General features: G+C 39.0%; 1 protein-coding gene across 1 annotated transcript; it reads right to left on the reverse strand.

The window, feature by feature from the left end:
- Positions 1-763: 763 nt before the first annotated feature.
- Positions 764-22,943, reverse strand: LOC139729790 (anoctamin-10-like). The gene is made up of 13 exons (XM_071640721.1): positions 22,698-22,943; positions 21,265-21,463; positions 20,897-21,031; positions 20,047-20,169; positions 13,377-13,619; positions 12,731-13,060; positions 10,467-10,522; positions 6,115-6,189; positions 4,856-5,068; positions 3,389-3,580; positions 2,572-2,703; positions 1,959-2,075; positions 764-896 (listed from the first exon to the last, which is right to left on the reverse strand). The coding sequence occupies exons 1-13, from the start codon at positions 22,941-22,943 to the stop codon at positions 771-773; spliced, it is 2,187 nt and encodes a 728-aa protein (XP_071496822.1). The 3' UTR covers positions 764-770.
- Positions 22,944-26,422: the final 3,479 nt, after the last annotated feature.

Genomic DNA, 26,422 nt, shown 5'->3' on the forward strand with positions numbered 1-26,422 from the left:
TGTCATACATTAGGATATACTGCTATTTATGCATATAATTTATAAGATGGCATGTCATCATCTCACTTTCTTACTGTAAGATTCATCATCTCCATGGCTGATTTCCGTTTTGAAGCATCCTTGAATATTGTTGGTCAAAGCCAATTACCTTGTGAATCACTGACAGATGCGTATGAAATGACATCCTTTGTGTCATTTTGATGGCTTACTCACTATACTTTAATGGGGACTACATTTACCTTTTATTGGGATTGTCTTCCACTTTACTGTAAGCACACTAATGAGCAGCATGCTGAGATAAATGCAGTATGTTTGGCTGAGAATGAAAACAGGTGTAATTAATCAAACATAACCAAAATTCTTCATCCTATCTTTTTTTTTACCTTTTTTAGATGTACATCTGTTCAGAATCTACAATATATTGAAATTAAGTCAGGTTAAAATCTAATATCTACCTAAATATAACGATATATGTATATATATTTTAGAGGATATATTTTATCAATTAATCAGTAAGATACTAAATTTGTAGTGCATAAAAACATAAATGTATGTGCATATAATGAATAAACAGAAAAAAACAACACACACAAGGCTGCAATGTGGGTGCACACTCAAACTGACATGACAGTGGCACAGACTTCACACTGCACAGGAGACACACATAGCCCTACTGCAATGAAATTCCTTAATCAGTTTGTTATGCCTTCAGTGGTACCGCCATCCACACGATGCAGTGACCTGAACACTCTTTACAGCCCTGTCGGTGGTCAGTGGGGCTGACTGTTGATATCCGTTGAATCGGATGCAAGCATGGCTGTACGGGCTTCGGCCATACTGGCTGACTTCTCCTTGTCATTGCTGAATGACAGCTCACGGGTCAGCTCAGCAGCTTTCTGTTTCAACAAGAGGCATTAAGATGCAACATGTGATGAGAGACACCAGGTATGAGATTAATGGATGTGATTCAGTGGTTGCTAGGATACATTCTGCCGAGATCATCCTTCACATTCTCAAAATATAATATAGCAGTGCAGGGGGAGCAAGAGATAAAAGTAAGATATTACAATGAAAAACCCTATCATTATATCACATTGACTAGATCTAACACAAGCAAGAAATCTATTTATTGCCAATTGGGTACAGAATACATAGGAGGTTTGGGTACCTGAAAATTAGAGCAACAATGATGGACATGTTACACAGGTTTGAACAAGGTTGGGTGGAGCTGCAGCATCCCCTACGCTCAAAATATCCATCAAACGGCCTCATTTTTATTTCAGTACTCATCTCAGGAAAACATGAGGCAGAGAGGGGGCTCAGTCAGTAGCACATATGCCTTGGATTCAAATGGATTAAAGGGATAATATAGTATTGGTGGAGATGAAGATAAGGCTTTTAATTGTTTGTGAGATACCATGAAACCAATCATGAAATAGTGCAGAGCACACCATTCTAAGAGGAATTCAAAATTTATTTTGATGAAAATCGGTTTTGGAATGGCTGAGACATCCAAAAACAAAGTAAAACAAAGCGATTGCAACAAACGGTGGGTCCCACATTTTATTCCGCTCGCTCTGTTTTGGATATCTCAGCCATTTAAAAACCAATTTTCATCAAATAAATGTTAAATTCCTATTGGAATTACATGTTCTTTCACATTTCATACGAGGTTTCTCATTATCTCACCAAAAATGTTAGAAACCTGAAGTTAGGTCTCAACCAAAACTATACAATCCCTTTAAGTTTTGAGTTGATCCCACTGAGTCTAGCTGAGCCATGTTGTGTGCAATCGTGTCGGATCCTCTATTAAGAGCAGAAAACATGCTATCCCTTAGACAGGACACAAAATGGAGGTTCCAGCGGGGGAAGCAACTGATGTAGAAAATCATGATCATCTGCTCCTGGAAGAGGAGGGGCTGGGTGGGTGATGTGGGATGGTAGGAAGAGAAACTCACCCTGTCTGCCAGAGCCTTCCTAGATTCAAACTCCTCCTTGGCAAGCTCAACCTCCATCCACTTGGGTAGATCTGGGATGAGGATGGCAATGGCTGCCTTGAAGGCAAGGAAGATGTGCTGAACAACAGAGGGGGAAAAAAGAGATTACCATCAAATACTTTCATTACTGCTAATGTCATTACCATCATAACCAGCTAGTTAATGTCATTCATGACATTATAATTACTAAAGATATAAAGACAGGTATCAAAAGAACCAAGTACTACTACAAATCTACATATACAACATTTTGTCTTCAGCACAATGGATAAGTAATATTATTGTAGTAATCATCTTCATTATGGTCTCATTTACACAAACCACCAAAATCAAGATTTATTGTTATGATTACATTGATGTTACAGTTTCATATACAAGGTTTTATTACTCTTACTACATTACTACATATGTCCTCATTGATCGTCACTATTGCCATTGTCATCAAAATTTCTTTTAGACATTAAAGGATATAATGGCAATGATGCCTATGAAAAATCATGCCCTCCTCCTTTGGGAAATTGCACACAAAAAGTTTTAATTTTCTTTGTTAGTTTTTCTCAAAAGGATGTCTTACCTCAACTACCACAAAGAGAAGGATGTACTTGGTGGTGGACATTTCTGGGAAGAGGGACTGGATCTCAGGTGACAGAGCCATCAGTGCCACATTGGTTAGCACAGCAATGATGCTCATAATCTCAAATGTGATCTGAATAAGCAGAGTAGAATTGGCGATAGAAAGCCATTACAGAAATACTGCAACACACATAAATATTTCCCCCACTATGCAAAAACCAGGTTTTGACAGCCCTGTGATTTTCCTCAATACATTTTCAGACTTACATTGTTCACTTCAGAATAGTCTATGACAATGTCATATTTTGAATAAAATCACTACCATGTTTGGCCATGACATATGAAACATGTTTGGTAATTTTTTCTTGATACTTATTTTCAAATAGATGATTTATGCATTTGATGTCAAAGTAATTCATGATTAAAATTGCACTGCAGTTATCAATGTACACACTCAAATCGACATATTAGGAACTGCTAAACATAAAGCTGCAGTATACTGCACGTTTCAACACAATCATACAGTTAGTGACATTGCCACTATTCAATAAACACATAACAACATTAAACAAGAGACACGGTAGGTTTAGCGCTCAACATAGTATTGGAAATTCACCTTCCACACATTTCTGCTGACTATTTCTTTCATTCTTTCTTTTTTAAAATGCACCTACTCAAAGCACTTCCATAGTTCGATCACTTCTGGTTCAAGAGAAGAAGATTTTTTAAAGATTTCAGAGCTAAGGGGCCCTCAGGGGAAAATACTCTCCAACCTCCATTACTGACTGTAGTCCCTAAAGTTACAAGGTGGCACTTGCCTGCCAAGTGCCAATGTCGGCAACGGCTTGTCCAAAGGGTCGCTGGCACACGCGGCTGAGCTTGAAGGCATCACTCCGCACCTCGATGACATTGTTGAGGAGAGCAAAGATGCCTGCCAGCGGGAACACAGCAGAGAAGAGGAACACGTAACCAAACTGGAGGAAAAGCTCCAAGTAGTCATCAAATGTTCCCTGGAAATCGACAGTAAGATTGAGAGTACAACACAAGAATAAGTGCAACCTGATTCACACTCTTTCCCCAATATCATATGAGAGTGAGTGAATTTTATGGTATAGGGAAAACTAAATGTAACAAACACTGCTATGTACTGAGATTGGTTATTACGAGGAAACTTTCGCAGTCCCAACTTACGGTGAACTTTCCTTCCACACAAGTCTATGTAAAATGCTATTCTTAAAGTAAGATTAGCTGTTTAGAAATAATTGCTACAAGATGGATTTTGTGATTCCCAAACAAAGAAAAACACAGTTAATCAAACGTGTTATAGTCATGTAAAGCATATCTCTTTGGGTAAATCTTTCCTTTGCCTGTGTGACCATGTTCGAAGATTCTGCAGCTCAATGCAACAAAAATTGTGTCTTGTATATTTTTCACATTGCACTCCACCTCAGCGCTGCATGTTATGCATGTGTGTGAACATGTGCATGTGCACATGCACAGAATGTGTTTGAGTATGTGATGGTCCACGTACAGCCCTATGCATACATGCAGCATCATGAGGTGTGTGAGGCAATCTCCTTATTTGACTGACTTTCTACTATCAGGAATTCCCAATCTCTACACATGTATGCATAATGTACAGAAACACAAATGCGTCGCACAGCATTATGCATAACCTGTTCTAATCTTCCACACACAACATATGCATTTCAAAACAATAACATCACATGACAATTTACAGAGGATCGTGACCGTCACGCAAACTATACATGAACAAATTCATACATTCATTAAGAAATGCAACCTTAAAATCGTATTTCAATGCCGAAAAACATCTTAACACGTAAAGGTGAGTAATTCTCTCACACACATGAATATTGCCAGGTTATCAGTATGAATTGATATGTGATCTGTAGTCCCATATGTACATATATTGATAGTGTCTTAATGTTATGCTTCTTTTATGCCAACTGATATAATGAGATATCAGCTATAACAAGGAAAAGTGCTTGGTCCTGACCTCCTCGTTATATGAGTTTTCCTTGAACTAATTCTTGCAGCCACCCAGAATCCTTCATTTCTGTGTAGTTTGGAGATGACTTAAACCTCAGGTCCAGCACATTCCACTATATTATTTAGATTCGAACTGAATTATCCTTGATCACATCAGTGCAGTGCAAATCAAAGGACTCATGATTGGTACAGAATTGTATTTGTATTCATATCTAGGGGACTGATCACTACACAGGACATGGGGAAGGAGTTAGTGGGATAATTGATCATACTGGATAGACATCCATCTTGCTCTGCTGGGCTGCCAGTTTGGAGGCATCTTTGTGAGGTGAGGTCTCACTACTGGGAGCATCGTCATCTTTCTTAGCCAGTGCCTCCTTCTCAGCAGCCTTCTGTCCTCGCCAGAACCTGAGGATGAGGTAGGGCAGCGCTGTCTCGATGAACTGTTCAATGAATTGTTGGATGATGAGCAGCGTGGAGAGATACTGAGGTTTGTACAGAGGGATGAAAATCATATAGGTAATGAGAGACCAATGGAGATTGGCACATCACTATACCTGACGGAACAGGTTGTGGTGGAGGATGAGGAGGAGAAAGAGAAAATAGCGTCAAGTTGCAATTCACACTGTTTTTGGGAATGCACAACATAACAAGACAGCAGAAAATGACATTTTGTGTCATTGATTTTACTCTCTATGTAACGTGAACATCACACAGGTCAGATGCAATGCTTCTAATTCGAGGGAAGAGAACATCACATTTTGTGGAGACTAAAATTTTTTGAAAAGAATTTGGGATATTAAAAAAAATGATATAACTGATAAAAAATATAAATAAACATCAGGTCTAAACTTCAAAAAGCTTCAAAGAGTTTCACTGGATTACAAAACATAATTTAAGCAGCAATCTATGCCTAGTACTTCAAGGTTCATGGCTAACACTGGGTCAAACTCTCAAAGATATGTGACATGTATTACTGATTATTTCCACATTATCACTGTGCACTTCAAACTTAAGAATACTGTAGTATGTGTTGAAGTTGTGTTAAATTGATGATTAGAGATACACACAAACCTTGTGGAGTATTGACACACCACAATCTTTTGATTCAGTTAACAACAGTGTAAGGTAACATCGATTGCAATTTACATCCAATCTCCGAAGCTTTCTAAATATCAAGGCTTATGTTGATGCCTTAGGAAAAACCTTATCAATGGACAAAAGATCTCAGTAGTAAGAGGGCAAGTTCCAACAAATAAATTATAACTTCCTTCATTGGATATCTTTATGTACTCTACAATTGTGCCAAAGCTGTTGCTATCTTGAAAAAGCTTTAGAATAAAAATGTATGCTTTCTATAGCTTCTTTCAGACTTCAAGAATAAAACATGAAAAAAAATTCTGAACCTCATGAGGTAGACTGTATTATATGCACTGCACCCCAAGCATTGCTGCTAGAATACCACATCTACTGACACTTTGACTCACTGCAAACCCTACAGCATGATTATAAGTTTACTAGTGCTTCTCACCTTCCTCAGCTTCACCATGTCTTGTTGGTAGAAAGCAATAAAGAAGAGGCACATGAAGCAATTGGAGAAGTCAAACTGTGGACAGAAAAGACATCTTTGTGTCTTATTTCAATATGTACTTGTAAGCATTTGATCTTGATCAAACAAGATATGTTACGAGCACATTTCACACATCAAGAATCACTCTGACAATGTTGTGTGTTTAAAATTCAAGATTGAGAGCCACAGCAAAAAGGATGAAAAATAAAAACAATACCTTTCAAAGAAGCAAAGTTAGCCATTGCCAACCTTAGAGACAATATGTTGCATTAATGTTGCTGAAAGCAATATTTTGTTAATTTTGTTATGAGCTGACTTGCAAAAATGCGCAAAAGATAAAGCCATTGCAAAAATGCATGCTGTAAAAAGCAGCCCATTTTTGAAAAACATTCACATCTTATACTAGCAACAAAGATAGAATTATTAGATTTTCAAAATTTATCTGGACGTTCCCTGAGGCTAGTGGGACATAGTGACCAGTACTTGACCCTGCCTAATGGTGATTCACAGACAAGGCCAGGAGTGAGAGGAGCTCATTATCACATTAAGATTTTAACAGAGTTAATTATTTCAACATGAACATTACTCATAATAGTTCAAAGGCAATGACATTGATGCAATGACTTATCTTTTATGTCTTGAACAGTTCATACAGAATAACATGGAAGAATATGTCAATGGAAAACCAGTTTCAGAGAAAGAATACCCCAATGTTATCATAACAACACATGGAGGGGGGGGGGGGGTTGGGAATTGGCAGATGGTGTGTGATGGGGAGTGTGGGCAAGTGCTCACAGATTCATGGTTACTCTTCAGAAATCAGACAACACAATTACTGCTCTGCCACCACAGAAGAATTATCTTATCATAAAAGCATAAAATAGTACTGCACGGCGACACCAATTACTTGTTGTGAATGTGCATTACAATCTAAATTTTACCTAAAGAACAAAGAAGCGGGGTATCGTATCACCAAAGCTACTAATTGTCTGTAAATACCTCAATCACATAAAACAGAAAAATCTGCCAAGCCGTTTGTCATCCAAACGAGTACATCTTATATCATAGTCATCTGCATTTCATGATATTTCATTGCCCTTGCAGCTGTTCTAGTGGTTCCATGACATTTATGCTCCACTGACAATTGCTCCAAAAATGTGACATATGATTCGTAGCAAACACCTTCAGACATTTGCTGGGCTGACAATTGTTCCATCGACAATTGCTTCCTGGGAAGATGGTTTGGAGATAAATATTTTTTTCTGCCTATAATTGTTCCAAATATATGCCATGGTGTACGCTATACCGATAATTGCTCTGAAGATGTGTTACATTTGCTCCATCAATAATAACACCAAATATACATGACATTTACTCCACCAATAATCGCTCCAAATATATGTGACAACTAAATTTTCTTTGAGGACACATTGCTCTTGAATTTAATTCTTCTGCCTACAAATGCTCAGTGATTTCATTTGGGATTGATCTAAACATCAGAGCTGTGCCCTCGGCTTGAAAATTATTTGAAACAGTAACTATCTATCACAGCATTCTCAGAATACTAAAACCACTACAATATTTAAATGAATTGACGGTTACTGAATCAATTGTACTACAATTTCATTTATTTCAAAGCATTGATTCGATAAAGAAACAAAACTGATAAGCAAAATGATCTTTAAATGATTCTTAAATGTCGCAAGACTATGATACTTTCACAAAGAATTTAAAAATCAACATTACAGGGGAATCCCGTCATAACGAGATCGGATACAATGAGAATCCGCTTATAACGAGATAAATTGTCCGGTCCCAAATAAATTTGCGTGTTAGCCTATGGGGATTCGGAGTTCCGGTTATTGCGAGATAATTTTCGGGCCTAAAAACAAAGAAAAACAAAGATCAATTTGTGCAGATATAACGACAACTTTCTTTTCTTTTTTTAACCCGAACGAAACAACGGGAAAAATCATGCACTATTTCAAAACCAGAAAAGGTCAATTCTCTGTGAATTGTCTGAATTATCGTTGCGTGCAAGCAGAGACTAAGATCTGCCAGTTCCACAGAGAACGCAATCAAGGTGACGCGCCGCAAGTTCTTAAAGTCTCTTTCCGAGGGCCGTGATGGAACGGCATCAGAATATTTAGAAGCTGTAGCTTTAGCTAAAGAATATGCCTAAATGTTATCACAAACGCTACAATTCGAATTAGCGTTCTTAAATGGTGCACATCTATTTTTGTATCCGAAATGTTAAGTTAACCTTTCCGAAGATGCGTAAAGAGAGTATCTAATTGTGAGCGGGAAATGTTTACAAACGTAGCGAATTGTAGAGAAGTTTCTGGAGAAATTTTGAACATGTTCAAAATTTCTTTGCGATAAGAGAAACTGGTTGCAAAAATGAAAACTGTTTTTGAGTTTGATTGCAACTGTTACCGAATCCTGACGGAATTTAAACTCTGTTACTATTCGCTACTTTCGCAAACATTAGCCGCTCAGTTAGATAACCCATTAACGTAACTTTGATTATGAGATAAATTGAATTAGATGTCAAAATCAAAGTATGATGAGGTCATAAGCTAAAATTAGAATTAACTCGACTCTAGCTAATAGAAATACTATTTCACTTCACCAGTTACCGGGTACTGGTTTTTGTTTTCGCAAACGGCATGCACCCGTCAATCTCGTCGGGTAAAACATTCATGCAAAGCACACATTCAACCTGGTGCTTCGCAACAAGCTGGCAGCACATGGCACTCTTGCAGTAAAAGTCATCAAGCGTTTCGCGCATCGCACTTTACAGCAATAGGGAGAGAAAATAGGATATTGGGCACAGTGTCCTTGAAGGAAATAAAAATAAGAGTATAAATTGTGATGTAAACTTTCACCATAATACACATGATTTATATCATATCAATAATTTGTCATAGAATGAAAGATAAATTCAGACTTTAGTCACAGCTTTCATCCACGCAAGTTACGCTAAATGCAGCGTTGATAGCGCGATGACCTTACCTATAATAGTTGCATAAATTTTCCTTCATCTCTCTCTTCTCAGATGTGCAGAATGATTAGCATGCGGATAACAAAAAGCAGGCCCCATTTACGACATGATTATACGATATCAAATCTGAAACATTTGATAACAATTAAGCGTCGAGGAAAGAACAAAGATGATTGTAATTATCGCAAGAATGCTCTCGCATTTTCGAGTTGCATTTCCTGTTTTTCTGTTCATCAAAATGGAGTTGTCAAAATGGAGATGCATGTAACCCAATTTTAACAGAGCATGTTTATCTAAAGTGTATTTTCCACAAGTGTTCGGATACAACGAGAATCCGGATATAACGAGAAAAATCACCCGGAACCGACGATCTTGTTATAATGGGATTCCCCTGTATATCAAAAGCACTTGAGAATTCTACTGAGAGTTCAATCTTTGGCAAAGTAAGTGTCCATTGAACAGTTATTATTAAGAAGCAAATGTATTATTTCTGAAGCATATTTCAGTGGAGAAAATGTCCGTGGAGCAGATGTCTGCAGAGCTAAAGTCTCAAAGCATTTGTCGCATAGAGTATATGTTGACAGAGCATACGATGTGTCACCTTTTCTACTAGACCAATAGAGCTCTATGGCTCTGATAGAAGTGAAAACTAGTTTACAGTTTAAGCGTAATTCCACAATGGGTATTCAACGTGAAATGACACCAAATTATGGCATACTACTTATAAAGTTTTCTCTTTTTCCCTACATGTGTCAACAAATTACCTTTGAAGGGTTTTCTCATTTTGTTGTTTGTCTTTTTGTTAAGGGGGGGGGGGGGGCTGAGTAAGCTGATGAGCCAAATTTCTGGGAGTGGTAAAACTACACTCATGTTATACAGACTACCACAATTACATACTAGTTGTCAAATCTTATTGGCTTCCAACCATACAATGTAATTGTACACTATTTCAGTTTAATGTTACAAAGAGATATTCAACTACCTATAAAGATGGGCTTCTTAACCAATGAATAAGCCTTAACATCAAACACTTCCCTCTTACAAAATGTTATGATAATATTCTACAAGGTCCAGAAGAAAGGCAACTCAAAATGCTGTATCATAGGTTCTACTTCAAAGTTTACCTTACAAGAAATATGTAATGAAATAGAACTCCTTCATGTAACTTTGCTACAACAGACAGCATATGCAATGTTAGACAAAATCATGTTTCAGAACATCTAAGGTTACCCAAGCTCACAAATTTTTGCTCATTTTGGAGCAGAGCAGTTGGAGGTGTTGGACTACTGCAGGCTAGGAAGAAACTCACCACAACTAGTTTAAGGATGAGGTTGTTTTCATGAGCAGACTGAAGACGGTGGTTTTCTGTTATGCACACAGAGAAGAACAGACGAGGCATGCAAGACAAAACAACACATAAACTGGAACACAACAGAGTCATTCCCTCACATCCTTGAACAACATCAAACAGGAACGAATGGAAGTATGGTATACGCTATAATTTTCACGTACATAAATTTTCGCGAATTGTCGCTGTCACACATTTTCGCGAGTGGTTAAATTCGTGATTGGGGGACCAGAGAAAATATGAAGTGGCAAACAAAGTGTGAATTTTCAACTTACTAGCAAATAAGAATGATACTAGTTATACACTGCATGAAAAAGACTTGCCAAACTCTGCGAACTAGTAAGTTAGAATTCAACATTTTTGAAGTGGTTAAGTCCATCGCGCTAGATTTCTGACGAGTGGTCCCCTTGCGATAATGGATTGGCTCTCTACAGTATTCGTAAGTAGACGTGGACGTGCGTAAACAAGCTTAGCCAGTATGGTCTGTTCGGTAAGCCGTGACATGGTATACTAGTACTGAAATGTTCGTATCATCAAGGCAAGGGATTCATTTCGGAAGGTAATATTTTCGCGTGTTGCTAATTTCGCGAATAGCTCCTGACTCGCGAAATTCGCGAAAATAAAACCCCCGCGAAATATATAGCGTATACAGTAATCTTTAGCACAATTACAATTTCCAGCAAATCTCCTAAATTTCAATAAATGATGATCACCAAAACAAAACCTTAAAGTGAGGCATCTTTTTCCCTGCGGAAATAGGACAGTTCCCGGTAATCTAGGGATTCAGTAGGGATGCAAATTGAGTCACTTCTGTCCTAAAAAATAACTAGCCATGGCAAGTTACTTAATGCTTATTAAGAACATGATCACGGGAATAATTTGTCATAGTCTATGTCATTACAATTTTCATATATTTATAGTATTGATTCTGAAACAAACAACCAGCAGTCTATTAGATTCTCACAAAAAGAATTGATACGTAAAGTGCTCTCATGTAAGATGTAACTATTAGACATTCTATGGTTCACCCCCCCCCCCAAAAAAAAAAAAAAACAACAACAAACAAACATTAAATGACATAAAAGCATCCCAAGCACAGCCACTTTTAAATTGGTATGTTACCTTCCTTTTTTCTGTGTCACAACATATCTCACAACAATGTCAGTGAATTGGAAATTCACATTTAATGCACTAAATACTTGCACACTGAACAGGTTTTGCCACAAGAAATTGCTGCTGTCATGCATACTTTTCTGTCTTCTGTAATGGGATTGCCAGCAGAATGAGGAAAATGTTGGCTCTTGACAGGTTTAATTCTTTTATAGAACTACGTACAGTAAAATTGTGGAAACACAAGAAAGTTCAAAACAAGTGATGAAATGTGCACGAGCAGAACACAAACCTAAGCATGAAATATAAATGTACTATCCTAATCCATATCAAATAAAGGTAATACAAAAAGAATTGTCAGAGATGCCTTGGCAGTGCTGAGAAGGATGATTTGCTCAATTGTTTTATCCCTGCATCACGCCACAACATAAGTACAAACAGGAATAGCAAGTGTCTACATGAAGCAAAGGAAGCACTGACATGAACATAAAACAAAAACATGTACAGTGCATGCAGCTAAAACCCATATATACAAACATACTTGGTACATGTCTCATGCTACATCTTGGTGCATGTTAACATTCCAGATGTCATGCTCTATCTCAAAAGAAATGATTGGTAATGCCGAAGGGGGTATGACATTCAACAGTTCTGGGCATACTCATTTCTTGTTGCAGACACATTCTGTAGGTAAAAACTCAAGCCACAGAGAAAACAAAAAGGACTCTCCACCCACAAATTGCACAGCAAGTCAGAACTAATCACTGCCACAAGGATTAAGTCCACAGCAACGATATTAATGAATCATTCAGAGGCTATGCAGTGCACAGCTTCTTTGCACACATATCAGGATCTATGCAGCAAGCAACATATTCTTGACGTGGAAATTGTGCATGATTAATTTCTGGCACAAAGAGTAGTACCAGTGAACTCTGGATTATTTAGAATGTTGCCAACTAGAATATTACAGTAACATTTCAATATCTCCCTGACTATTGCCGTGTTGTAACTTTCACACTACTTCAGAAGAGCCCAAAATAATTACAGCATGAAATATTCTACATTCACAGTTTATGGTGTTCAAGGAGGTGAAGTTAATAAGCAGCAGCACATACCCCAGTCATTGAGGAAGCTGGCTATCTTGCGGTAAATGGAGTTGATAATAATGATCACAACAGCATACAGGATGCTTGGGATGAGGAGCACCAGACCTCCGACTGTTGTCTTGGCATCCACTTTTGTCATGAGGTAGTCCTCAAACCAGAAGAAGGCGAGCATCATGAGGAATGCAAGGCAGAGGAAGACCATAATGATGGGGGCAGACACACCATACTTCTTGTAGTTGCGTTTGGACTCTGGGTAGTGTGGCTCACGGCGCCCCGTGACAGGGTTAGTGGTGATAGCACCATGGTACTCAGCTCGTGGCTCCTCAAACTTCACCATGCCTGCAGGTGCAAGGATTAGTGATAATTCATGTATGCTTCTTTTGTAGATCAACTCATACTTGCTCTGAACTCAACTGTCATTTCCTGCTTAAACCACTGAGATCAAATATTACATCTTCAACACAATAATATCTCTCCTTTTATTAGGTTAAAAAAACATGCCAAGTTATAGATGACACTCTTTGAACCCTGAAATCAAATTGAATCACTATAATCTCTGACACAATTCAGATTTCAGCACAATACAACATTTTTTTATCAAAATCAGCAGTATTCACTTATAACTTCATGTCAAGAAACCATCTTGAGCACTAACCGTAAGTGCCCCACTTGAATGCCATCACATTGCACTTCCTCTTCCAGGCTTCCAGGAAGATGGTGGTCCACAGTAGGTTGAAGATGGCAAAAAAGGCATAGCCATGAGGGAGGTGGCCAACAAATGTGTCAAGCAGGAAGTAGACCAGGCCCACCGCTGCCGGAAGGAACAGGGCCTTGGTGTAGAACCCAAGGAAGGAGAAGTAGATGCCTATCTTCTCACCAAAGTAGTCTCGGATCATTTCTGTCAAAAGATATTTGAGATATAGGTTTCCATTTACAGACAAGGAAGAATGTAGAAATATGGATACATTTATGAATACACTAACAATTAATCATTAACATTCAAACAAACTATATCTAACAAACAAACAAACAAACAAATGAAATGGACATGAGGTTTATCTTTACAACAATAATCATATTATTATCATTATATTATTATCATTATCATCATTATCATCATCATCATCATCATAGTATTATTATTACCATTATCATTATCATCATCATTATCAATATAATCATTATCATTGTTTTCATGCCCTATAAGCACTCACACTGAGTGGTAAATGGCATTATAAACATCCCCATTATTATTAGTTAATTATTATATTATTATTATTATTATTATTATTATCATTATTATTATCATTATCATTATCATTATTATTATTGTTATTGTTATCTCTATCTTCACAAGATATCTCTTGGAGATTAATATCACGTCAAGTTCCATCCTGGAACCTTAGACTTCCAGTACTTTTCTCAGGATTCGTGCCGTCCCCAGCAATGCTGCTTTTTGGAGCGTTTGCACTCGATTTGGCACACCAACATCGTCCAAGTGCCGTCGCAGCTGCTTTGGCGTTGTTCCGAGTGCTCCAACGACAATAGGGATCACCTTCGTTCTCATATTCCACAGGTGGCGAAGCTCTCTGGCAAGGTCTTGGTACTTCTCTATCTTTTCCTTCTCCTTCTCGGCTACTCTGCTGTCTCCTGGTACCGCGACATCGACGATTGTGCACATCTGTCGAGCCCTTTCTACGACGATGATATCCGGACGCCTGTGCTGGATGACATTGTCAGTTTGAACATCGAAATCCCACAGGATTTTAACTTGATCATTTTCAGAAACTTTCTGTGGTTCGTGCATATACCATTTGCTCTCACATGGTATTTCATGTTTTCTGCAAAGCTCCCAGTGAAGGACTTGTGCCAGTTTGTCATGTCGTCTTTTGTACTCCTTTTGCGCCAATTTACTACAGCCACATACGATATGTTGCACTGTCTCGTCTCTTTCTCGGCATATCCTGCATGTGGCATCCACATCTCTCTTCTGTATCTTTGCTTTCAGAGCATTGGTTGACAGTGCTTGCTCTTGGGCAGCGATGATCAGTCCTTCTGTCTCCTTCTTCAGTTCTCCTTTCTTCAGCCATAACCATGTGTCATTACTGCTGATGTTCTCCGTCTCTCTGCAAAACTGCCCGTGCAGCTGCTTTTCTCTCCACTTTGCAGATCTTTCTGTTCGTTTCTGGCTTTTGAAAGTAGGTGGATCAATGGCGTTTACATTATTTCCACTTTCAACCAGAACGGCTCGAAGGAGTTTTTCCTCACTGTTGTTTATGTAATTGTTGAGGCTGATTTGCTCCATTTCAACGCAATCTGACGCACTCACGAGCCCTCGGCCTCCTTCTTTCCTTGGCAGGTACAACCTGTCGACATCAGCACTCATTTGGTGGGTTTTGTAGATCGAGAGCATCTTTCTTGTCTTCCGATCCATACCAGCCAGTTCCGCCTTCGTCCATTCGACCACTCCTCCTGTGTATCTCAAAACTGCTACCGCCCAGGTGTTTAGAGCTGTGATCACGTGTCCGCCATTTAAGTGTGATTTTAGTACACTTTTTACACGTGAGAAGTACTCCTTCGTCACAGACACTTTGATAGCATTGTTCGAGACATCATCAGATTCCAACACTCCGAGGTATTTGTAATTCTCTCCTTCCTCCAAACTCTGTAGTATTCTTCCATCTGGGAGTGGTATTCCTGCACTCTTCACTCGTCTCCCTCTCTTCATAACCAGGGTAGCGCACTTGTTGATGCCGAAGTCCATGCCGATGTCTTTGCTGACCAGACGAACCGTTTGAACTAGCTTGTCGCACTGCTTCTCGTCTTTACAAAAGAGCTTAAGGTCGTCCATGAACAGCAGATGATTGAGGGAGCCATGATTTCCTCCGAGGTCATAACCGGCCGATACATTTCGCAGAACGCTTGTAAGTGGAATGAGTGATATAACGAAGAGGAGAGGTGACAGTGAGTCCCCTTGGAATATTCCTCGTTGTATTCTCACCTGACCAAGATCTTTGCCATTCGATGTGAGGGTTGTGCACCATGCCTTCATAGAATTTGTCAGTAAAGCTCGGATGTTATCTGCAAGTCCGAACATTTGCAAGCATTCATCGATTCCACGAATGAGGCACCATATCATAAGCCTTCTTATAATCGATCCAGGCTACACACAGGTTGGTCCTCCTTCTCTTGGAATTTCTCATCACCATTTTGTCAATTAATAGTTGGTCTTTAGTTCCTCTGCACCCTCGCCGCCCACCTTTTTGTTCGACAGGGAATAAGTCCTTCCCTTCAATGAAGCAATACATCTCATTCGCTATGATGCCAGTCATTAACTTCCATATCATGTTTAAACAAGTTATGGGTCTGTAATTTGAGGCAACATTACCTTTGGATTTGTCCTTCATGATGAGGACCGTCCTGCCTGTGGTCATCCAGTGGGGAACCTCCCCGCTCTCTAAAGCAAGCTGTAGTTGCTTTGCTATTCTCTCATGGACTGCCGTGAAATGTTTGATCCAAAATCCATGCACTGCGTCTGGTCCTGCTGCTTTCCAGTTCGGCATTTTGCTCAGTTGTCTCTTCACTTTTTGTGTATCAATGAAGATGTTTTCTTGTTTCTCGACATGCTTGAGCTGTCTCTTGACATCTTTTAGCCATTGTGCATCCTTGTTGTGTTCAACTGGATTACCCCAAATTTTACCCCAGAATTGTTGACATTCGACTGGGTCTGGATGTTCCTCCTGGTGATTTCTAGTACCACTCAATTCCTCATATAATCTCTTCTGGTTCGTCTTGAAGAGTTTGTTCTGTCTGAATTGCGTTACACGTTGCTGGTATCGTTTTACCTTGGCAGCCTTCGCCGTCACACGCTGCTTGAGCTCTTCAATGACGACAGTCCTCCCTTTTTCTTTTACGTTGTACCTTTTCTCAATTTGAGATAGTCCTCTGATTTTCTTACAGTGCCTCTTTTCGCTCTCAGTCAGTTTACTTATAGCAGCCCTCATCTCCGTTATTTGTCCCTCCAGCCGTCTTTTCCACCATGGTTCAGTTTTATTAACTTTCTGCTTAGAATGAACTTTAAATCCAAGATCTTCAGTTACAACTTTGGCTGCAGCATAAAGTAGAGCGTTTGTGTCTGTTATGCATGTGGTATCGATGGTGTCCAATACTTCGTTAACGTCCCTAACATGTCCCATCAGCTTGCGTTTGTCTACTGAATTGAGAGCTGGTAGCTTTCTTCTTTGAGAATCTGTCATATATTCCAAGATTCTCGACCTTATTGTTGTTTTTTCTTCAGAGAGTTCGAATTCAATTCGTGATGCTTCCGTATCTGCCCCCATCTGTTCATTGTCCTCATCACTAGCGTGGAGCGTGGGTTTTGGAGCACAGTTATCATTTATGGGTCTATTATTCTGCAATGTATCGTTATTTGTATCTCTCTGCTCCACCTCTCTCTTTATCTCCTCCAACTCGACTTCAGAGAACAATCGATTTACTCTTATAGCTCTGACTTGATCAGCTAATCTCTGCTCTGATATTGCAAAGAGTTCTTCCTCGTCCCAAAAGCGCTTCATGCGCTGTCGATAACCTCTCTTCCTTGGCTCACTTTTAAAGTAACACTTCATTACAACTTTGTTGGTTGTTCTACTCCACTTTCGTCTCTGCACATTGTCAATCATTTTCTCATGTTGATCATGGTCAGTGTTTTGTTTACGTCCAGGAGACGCCTGACCATCCACGTCTCTCCTGACGGGTGAGAGACGGTTCATAGAACCAGACTCATATCCACCGTTAGATGAATTATCTTTTACAGTCTTTATATCCATCACTGTTATCGAGTGAGATTAAATAGGTGTGGACTCACCTAACTCAGGCGTGAACTGGGGTCCATTCTCTCCGTAGACAGGATACAGCAGGCAACTTTCAGCACTCTGATGCTTCAGGTTCGAGTGATTATACAATGTACCACAAAATATCACTTTTTGTTACTTGTAATCGTTGATTGTATATCACACAGAATCTTCGTATCCAACCCGGGTGCGCGTGACGTTTCCTCCCGGGTACGCGTAGGCTTTCAGTCTGTTGGTTGCGCGGTGTTTTCTTCCTGCGCGCGAGTGTTCAATTCAAATATTTCCAACCCTGAAAATGTGACATAAATCACCTTTTTCCTGCTTCCAGAGAGGTCAACACCAAAAAAGGTCCAGATGAGCGTGATCTTGATATCAAATGCAATCCAATGGTACCTATTTTGGAATATGTTGATGAATGTAAACCCCTTTTCGAGATGGTATTTTAAGAGCCTTAAAATACCATCTCACTTATCATTATTATTATTATTATTATCATTATTATTATCATTATCATTATTATTATTATTATTATTATTATTATTATTATTATTATCATTATTATAAGTCTTGTGTGTACACTGGTGGTGTACCATGAATAGCTCAGTATACTACAAACAAAGTTTGTTTAACTGTTAAACATGGGTAGCCAATGTACAATTTAAGCATTACCTCTGTATTTTCAGAGACATAGAAATAAGAATAACTTTTGTTGTTGTACTTACTACTGTACATACTAAATTCTTTACAATAATGCTAGAACAGACATATAAATCGTAGATCAGATACAAAACATTCTTTGAGAAATTCATCATAAACAGTCTCGCTAGTACATCTATTCAATCTTAGTAGCGTCACTAAACAGATGGCACTGGATCCATCCCTGTTAAAATGGTGGAAGCGTTTGTAGTTTACCATTTGTCATCATTTTCTTCAATTAAATACAAGAGTTGCATGCTATACATAATTTTGCTCAACTCATCACAAGGTACATGGGCTGAACTTCATCTTTGGATATTCCATGACTGAGGAATTGCCAATTTATACACATATACACACCCACAAAGATACACACACACACTTTACTGGTAGAAATAATGAATATTATACTTCTCTAGAACAAATCACTACCATCAACGCACTTTGCATACGTACAAAAAAACAAAAACAAAAACAAAAAAACAAACTTTCCCTAGTTTGAATGAAGTGATTACCTCACTGATTAAAACACAACTACCGGGGTAAGAGCACGCTTACACAAGGAAAAAAAAAAATGAGAAGTACATCTACCTATCTCATTGAGAGCTATTGACAAGTCTCTTGACAGACACAAGTATAGACCATGTGATCAAATGAAAAACAAAATAAACCCATATATTGGCAAAAGCAATGTATTACCAATGTGTAAAGGATGCACTGAAACACATTTTCAAGCATGCTTATACTGCACTCTACACCACACTGGAATGTATAAACATGTATACTGACTGACAATATTGACACAAGGTATCGCAGACAAACATTGCCTGTGTTCGCCTCTTTTCCTTAGGTTACATGCTATCAAGAATTAAAGACTAAAACAAATATCCTGTTTACTCAGAGGCTGATCAGACACTTGGGTGTGTTACTTAATTGCTATCAAAGTGAGAAAGGAATCAACAGATTTAACAAAATACACAAGATCATTCTGATTAAACTTAACACATACTGATATTTGAAACACTTGTGCCTGCTGTCAATATCCATAGATCTTGAGTAAATGTTTCATCAATCGAGGATTTTCTCTCATCAGTTAAAAACATTAATTGACAAAAACATGATTTGTTTTCCTCACTTAATGGATTTTGATAAGGCTGGTCTTACAAGAGTTATAACTGACACATACAAATTGGTACATAAGACAACTTCCCTTGAGAATCAACATTGTTCTCATCAGTCATCACATGCAAACAAACAAAATATATCCCTACACACTTCACACAAAGATTAAATGCAAAAGAATGCCCAATATTAAATGAATCAATCCCGATACCAGTATGAAATCAACTTGATAACGCACAGTCAAGAGACAAAGCTGTTTTGCTCCTCTAACATTCTTTTGGGCAGACATTTACACTGTACATTCCAGATGCAAACCTACACGTGTAGACAAATCATTGTTGGCCTTGTTTCATGCTTGAGCTTTGAAGAAAGTCTGAAGCCTTGAATCACAGACTCCAGTCCTATGACATATGTAGCAACTGCATTTACATTTGTGAGATGGACCAGCATGATGCAGGTCATGCACTTTATAGATATGATCCCTATGTCATCAGGTGTATTTAAGTGTCTTCAATGCAGTTTTTCACATTGTAACAAAACTTTACCACCATTTAAAACAAGTTGCTATTAGTGTTTGCAATGTAGTCTGTACATAATCAATGGAAAACAAACAACGCTCAAGCCCTATGCAGCATGGAAGTAGCAATGCTTTCTTACCAATTGGCTGTGGCTGAAAATACTTGGAGTGTTTGTACCAGTGCTTCTCAAGAGATGTCAGCTCTACTGGTGTGTGCAGTGGGTAGAGTGCTTTGATCAAACCGCAGTTCAGCAACTTTGGAACTATGAATATAAAATACAGTGCACTCCTGTTACAACAAATACGGATTTAATGAAATTTTAACAACAAAGTAAAAATATAGGTACCACAATTATCATACTGAATAACAACACCCCTGTTTTCACTTTCAGATCAACTGACCTCCCCAATAACGATCCTTATTTCATTTTCAGAGTTACGAGCCTTCTGAATAACAAGCTGTAAAAGTATCCTAAACCCTCACTTTTCATGCATTCATTTTCAAACTTAGCGAAAGAGTACAGACAACTTTATGCTTTCTCTTTGATGTAAAATTTTAATGACATTAATGATAGCCTTGCATCTACCATTGCTTTTCAGTGTATGATGAGAGCAGAATAAACAAGATATTATACACTTTTGGTTTGCGTGTTACATACTTGTTTGGTTATTACACAAAATTTCAAAATGTTGAAAGAAAACAGCCGGCCCAAGGACTTCATTATGATGCGAGTGGCCTATAGATTGATACTTCTCCTTTTCTGTGCTTCATATTTCCTGATGGTACAGATTCAATGGCAATAACATTCAATAATCTTTATTCTAATTCATTTATAGAAATTTGGATTACAAAATATGCAGTGTGTATTTACTATGACATCACTATGATATCTTTATTTCACTATCAATGTTCGGACCATGATGACACTTTACATTAGAGAGGTAAAAGTGCCATGCAAAAGTTCAGACAACAAAAAAAAAATGATTTACTTATTCGTTGCTCTGGGTAGAGATTCTGCTTCTTGGTCTCTGTGCCAGGAATATCCTGGGCCTTGGTGCTGCGAATGTGGGTTAGGAGGTAGTAGATCACTCGCTGCTTCTCGCAAGTTGTTAGGAAGCATTTATCTGGATGTGTTCATCAGAGTAATACAAAAAAATAAAGGTCATTATGATGGCGAACAGCAGCAGGAAGTATACTGATATCAAGAAATCATACAAAATAAACAAAGAATACAGAGGAAAAGTAACGCTGACAGCACAGTGGAAACCATTTTTCAATTCATGACAGCACTGCTATTCTAACAAGCACTGTTTTCACATTGATCAGAACATTTTGTTGAGTAGACAAACTTCCCTACCCTCGCTGTCAAAATGATCCCTGTGCCCGCGGCTAAACTCTCGCAGGGAGCCGTCCTTGCACTTCTTCCGGAGGCAGATCTTCTCTGCCCCTTCCAGTAGGAGCTCCTTGGTGGCACTGACCTGGAGGATGACATCCTTGCCGTTCTGTCCCCGTAGAGGATGTACCGACAGACCTCCACCACCTTCCCTTTCTGGTGCCTGCAGCAATGAGAGGTGATTACTTCATTTTTAGTCCATAGAAATTCAGCAAAATGAATGAGGATTTCTATATGATCAATGCCTCAGCCCGACATGCTCTTTCTCATGCCTCAACCCCCCCCCCCCCCCAAAAAAAAAAAAAAAAATACACAGAAAATGTGATTTCTAGATACCACAAAAGTCATATTCTGAGACAGTATAGACTAATTATCCCTGTTTGCACCAGAGTACCAATTTAGGGCAGGGGCAGTTTCATTCTTTGATGAAACTGCCTAATCAGGTGCGAGAGTACTTGCATTTTCCATAACACGTGCTAGTAATTCACTTTTATTTTGTTCTATAAGTGCGACTAAGCACACACACTCAACGCTATTTAGCTGTCTCATTGATAACCCAAACTGCCCTTGTTGTAAATAGGCGCTTCGCCACGAACAGGGATAATGAGTCTATATCAATTAGAACGAACCAAAATTTTATGTATACATGCACCAGCTTGCATGATATCCAGCTTTTAAAGCTCCTTACTGTGTTAGGGTTGACACCCCCCTTTCATACCCTCCCCTCCCTCACCTATCGCTTTGCAAAATCTCACACCTAGCTGCTCTTTGACCTTGACGTCTCTATAATGTAAGTAAACAAGCAATCTGCTATAGTAGGTAGATGCTAAGAGCTCTAATCTCATGAATATCGGTAGTCAACATAAAAAAATATTATGTATTCCAGTTGTAGGCCGACGTCTTGACCATTATCTTCAATACCTGTACTTAACCCCCCCCCCCCCAAAAAAAAAAAAAACACACACAAAACAAAACACACAAACACAGAACACAATTGCCTATCATAGATGCAGTGATGATGCAGATATTTTCCTCCCCCCCCCCCCAAAAAAAAAAAGAGAGAAATCTTTGCTCATTACACTACTGTATAAAACCCTTGTGGCAGTTAGTGCTAGTGGTGTTGCTGTGAGGGCCTATAAGTTTGGAAACTGATTATCAAAATACAGAAATGTCACATAATTACGTTACATCACAGGAAATTGCATAAATGACTGGAATTTCCTATATCACTGTGCGATACCAAAAATGTGTACTGTATGTGAAGGCTATGATAAGAAAGCTGTAAGGTAAAACTGTCAAAATTGCAAGCAATATGATTCATGATTTTTACATTCCTTTTCAGAAGGGCATATATCAGTTGAGATTACACCTAAAAATACAGAACATTCAACACAAACCTTGAGTACAGAAATCATCCAATTCTTTGTTGCCATGGCAGCACTTTTGTCAAACTCAATGATGCATATGGCATCATCATCATCACTCTTATCGCTATGATTGCAACATCCATCCGGACTGGCCGGGCTACTGATGTCCTGTATGCCAGGCTGATGAGTTTCATTCTCTTTTTGGATATCCGTCCTGGTTGGGGAGGAGTCGAGGCCAGCATCAGACCCAGCTTGTTGATGCTCATCAGTATCCATCTGAATACAAGCATGACAGCAATTCAGTAAAGTAAATATGTCATTTTACAACTACAAGAATTACAAGATCCTTTATTCTTCCAATACCATCCATCTTTGCAACCCCAAAACAGATATTGTTTTGGGTAACAGTTCAATACCAAAAGGGGGCAGAGGAAAAAGACAACAAAAAAAAAAAAAGGAGAAAGAAAAGAAGGGAGAGGATGAAAACGAGATGAGAAAGTAGAGAAAAAGGGAGAGTATGTAGAGGAAGAAGAATATCAGAAGGAAGAGGGGGAGAAGGAGATGCTGTCAAGTACTAATATGTGCCTAATTTTTCAAATCTGCTGATTATAGTCACCCTATTGGGGTTGGGTTTTCCCCAAGGAACTGCATTATTGGTACAAACACAGGTCACTAGACTCTCGAAATATTGTATGAACAGACCTTCAAGATTATGAACACTTGTTTACTATGGTTTTCAGCATTAGGAATGTTTGAACACAGAACAGAGTCCTGATACATCTGTAGCAACTGCTGAAGTAGAATCTAGGCGGAGCTAGGATGCAGCTATGGTCTTTACTGTCACACTAAACATCTGATGTGGTAATACTATATTGCCTTTTCTAAGAGATACATTGTACGTCTGAGAAGAAGACATGTGATGTTAAAGTAAAAGAAATGGTAAAGAATATCCTGTCAAATTATCAGGAATCCCACTTTTTATGAATGAAGAAAGCTGGCAGCTTACTAGCTCGAGTCTTATGAATGTACTGTGTTTTGGAAGGGCAAATCTCCTTCAAGAAGGAAGGATGAAGAATTCCAGGCAACAGTAGCAATATTTTGACACTCAAAACCTAACTAGGCCTATTTTAGTAGTAGTAGGGCCTTTAAAAAAAAAAAAAAGAAAAAGAAGAAAATGTTCATCTCTTCACGTGTTGAAATTGGTGTTCAGTGGTGGATCCAGAGGGGGACGCACTGCGGGCGCGTGCCCCCTCTATATTTTTTTTTTTGTTAAAACAAAAGAAATCTTTTAAAAAATGTGGGGGTATGCACCCCCCTTTAATTTTGTAAAGGCAACCTCCCCTTTCTGGATCCGACCTAACCCGACCAGACACTGTCAGAACCACAGCGACTGGGCTGTGTATAGATCCGACCCTGGTATTGTATAGTTGATTGCCATATATTGATACTGATGGAGGAGGAGGGCAACTAACGTTAGATAAATTGTCCAAGCTACCTTCATTATAGACAGAACTCTTCCCCAAAATACTGCCCGGTGCTGAAAATGCAAGGCTTACAAATCAAATCACACACACACACCAAAAAAAAAAAAATAATTAAAAAAAAAAAAAAAAAATTGGCCAGAATGTTAAATCTCATACCATCGGACGAGACGCAGAGAGACCCAAAATGAGAACTTAAGAAGCAAAGATGAATGGATGAACAACGCGACGGAGAACAAGTCCTTTTGATAATTTGAGGGGTATAGGTACCGGTACACGTATGGCGTACCAACGGTACTTTACGGTAGGCCTACTCTAAGCTCTACAACCTGTTGTTTAATTTGTGGAATGCCAACAATGTCCAACATTTATCAAACTCCTCTCTGCACTGGATTACAGACGTTCAGATGCACCCTGTCAAGTCCCCAATCTAAACCACTAACATAAACGTTACTATTTCGTTTAATAGGCTACCGGTAAAAATCTCTTGTTTAAGTGATACACATCACAAGTCTGTAAATTAATCAGTTGGTAATAATTTTGTCAAACAAGTGATGTTATTTGGGTAGCGGTCGTCGATTTAATTTCACGTCAGGGACCTAGCTAGCCAAAAACAGTAATTTAGGGTGCGTTTGCAAGTTTCGGTCTGACGTTAGATATCTCAGCAAAAAAAATGAAATCACTTCCGTAAGAAATTCACTAACACTTACTGTAGTCTAACAGATCTAAAAAATTTTATGCGAGTGCAACACGGTGAAGCAGACAGCTGGCTGATCTGAGCTAGCCACGGTCAGTTACCACGTCATGAAGAATTTGAGAGCAAAGTCATATCGCATGACCCTACACGCTATTCCGTGATGTATCTGATAATGAATAAGGATACGAGATCGAGAGGGCGGGGTTGGCGGAACGTTCAGCTCACAGAGACCATTCGTCCAAATTCACGTTTGTCTGGGTGGGCGTCATGGAATTCATTCCCCTTGCAGATCACTAAACCCCGCCAGCGGTCTGAGTGATACGGTACCGTATGTGCATACAACGTCAACGCCGGCCGGAGACGAACAGTCATGTACTAGCCCTACGTGTATACGCTCGCCCGACCAGAAGCACGGCGCGACACCTGTGTACATCTACTGTACTCATAGAGATATATACATCTCTATGACTGTACTATAAACAGCGACGCAAAGCGTTCGAACATACCAGCTGGGTCTCGCATGGGACACTAGGCCAAAGAATTCTTAGTAATTGCTGTCTCACACATGTCCCTGGAGATGACGTCTGGATCAAACAACTGTTCATGTTAAGTTAGAGCCTACAGTGCACTCCTGTTACAACGAAATTCCCGTTATGAAGATTCAGGCCCCCAAATTACCCTTTAATCATGCAGGAGCGGATCTAGCTTTTTGCCCGGGGGGGGGGGGGGGGGGGGGGCAGGAAGGGGGTAATTGACCCAATGACAATGGTTCATGACAAAAAAAAAGGATACAAACAAAGCAAAACAAAAAAAAAAACAAAATAAAAACAAGGTCTTCACACTTTTTTGCTGCCGTTGATCTCTCCCCAAATCTGCTGACAAGCCAAAAAACAAAAAACAAAAACAAAAACAAAAAACAAAATACCAAACACACAAAACACAAAAAGACGAAAGAAAACGAGGAGGGGGTAAACCCCTCAAACAACGAAGAAAAACAAAAAAGAACCCAACAAAGCGAGGGGGTTTAAACTGCCTACACCTCCACCCCGCCCGCCCCGCCCCCCCCCTCCCCGTAGAAACACCACTGATATAATTATCTCTATTAAATACTTTTGATATTTGTTCAGTGTCAACGAAATTTTGATGATCGAAGGCCTAACGAAAGAAAATTGCCAATCCCAAGAACTTTAATTGTTGTAACAGGAGTGGCATAACTTGTGCCCAACTTCTTCTTTTTTTTTTTATAAGAATAGGCCCACTACTACTACTACTACTACTACTACTACTACTACTAACCACTAATTCGAAGGCATGTATTAGCTTCAGCCTGTTCCATCTCGGGTTCTATAAACGAAGTTGCACCTCCATGGCCTCTATGGCTGTCCTCGGGTCATTAATACTACATATCAAGGCACATGTCCTCTATAAGTACACGGAAGAAAGTGGCCCTACTTCTTCCTCTTTTTGCAATTCCCTGTTTGGGCTCCCAGCTCAGGGTGCCACGCAGAGTGTCCTGCTAATAAGTATAAGTATAATCAGTAATATTCCTGTTGCCAAGGATGAAAGCGCTAGTTCCA

This window comes from Diadema antillarum, unplaced genomic scaffold (genome assembly GCF_040938485.1).
Source record: "Diadema antillarum isolate AM-2024a unplaced genomic scaffold, OU_Dant_1.0 seq00000263_RagTag, whole genome shotgun sequence".
Classification (NCBI taxonomy): domain Eukaryota; kingdom Metazoa; phylum Echinodermata; class Echinoidea; order Diadematoida; family Diadematidae; genus Diadema; species Diadema antillarum.